This window comes from Sphaeroforma arctica (assembly GCF_001186125.1).
Source record: "Sphaeroforma arctica JP610 unplaced genomic scaffold supercont1.8365, whole genome shotgun sequence".
NCBI lineage: Eukaryota > Ichthyosporea > Ichthyophonida > Sphaeroforma > Sphaeroforma arctica.
The window spans coordinates 1-1246 of record NW_014032193.1 but is presented as its reverse complement, the minus strand read 5'-3'; the positions used below and the strand labels follow the sequence as shown (position 1 = coordinate 1246).

At 49.2% G+C, this 1246-nt stretch overlaps 1 protein-coding gene across 1 annotated transcript; it reads right to left on the bottom strand.

The window, feature by feature from the left end:
* Positions 1 to 177: 177 nt before the first annotated feature.
* Positions 178 to 852, bottom strand: SARC_16554 (hypothetical protein; the record flags this gene model as incomplete). The annotated part of the gene is made up of 1 exon (XM_014289341.1): positions 178 to 852. A coding segment is annotated over one exon (675 nt), but the record flags the coding sequence as incomplete, so codon positions are not given.
* Positions 853 to 1246: the final 394 nt, after the last annotated feature.

Here is a 1246-nt window from a genome sequence, read left to right as displayed (position 1 = left end):
TAGATACATAGATACGTACATACTTGCATACATACATATATGCACAGATACATAGCTACATAGATACATACGTACATACATACATACATACATACATACACACACACACACATACATACATACACACATCCATCCATCCATCCATCTACACACACACATACACAATAAACCGCAAACCTTCTCCTCTAGACCCACCTGCTTCCCATACTTCGGTCTCTCAGAACTCTCATCGGCCGTATCGTCTCCGTATTTATCTACGTTAACCACAGCCTCAGCATCTGAATCCTCTCCGCCACTCAACCCAGCAGCCTGCACCGCTCTGTGCACATGGCTTAGGTGGGGGTTAGCATCCACCACACCCCTACCACTGACCGAGTGTCCCTCTGCCGAGGTTGTTGCATGGTCCGTCGTCGTATGTGTCTGCATGTGTCTCTGAGTCTGTATCTCTCTTTCTGTGTGTGGCTGTGTGTGTGTGTGTGGCTGTGTGTGTTCGTTGTCTTCGCCTTGTACTTGCATCCGTGCCACAATGGCCGTCACCAAACTACGCCCCTCCACACACACACACACCCCATCACTGTACAGTAAACTAAGTTCAGCGGTGGTGCCTGCGTGTGCGCGGGTGTCCTTCTCCTGCATATCCCGCACGGCGTCATCCTCCTCTTCCAAACTCCCACTGGCTGATTTAAACCTGGTTTTTTCTATCCGCCGGAAGGTGGAGGTGTATGTCTCGGTCTGGCTGTTGCGTAGGGCCTGTGCCTGTGCCTGTGCCTGTGCCTGTGCGTGTGGGTTGTGTGTCTGTGTGTACGTGTGTGTGGGTGATGGCTTAGACGCACCCACAGAGCGTAGGCGCATGCGCAGAAGTTCGTGCGAGTGGAACAGCTGAGTGAAGAGCATTTGACCGTCCTGCGTGGAGTGGGGTTGTTATACGCAGATGAGGATAGGGTTTTGGGTTTAAGGGCTTCGGGTTTTGGAGTTTTGGGGTTAGGGCTTCTTTAGGGTTATAGGAATGATATAGTGCCCATCGGTGGACAGGTAGAGTGCATGAACACAGGGGAAGGTTATTGTGAACAGTGGTAAGTGTAAGGGCAGGCAACTGGCTTTCTAGAATAGGTCGAATTATAAGATGAAAAACAGGAGAGTAGCTTCATGGACTGAGATGTTTATAAACATATGAGATGGAACACAGAAGAATAGCTTCATGGACAGAGATGTTTATAAACATGTGAGATGAAACACAGAAGAATAG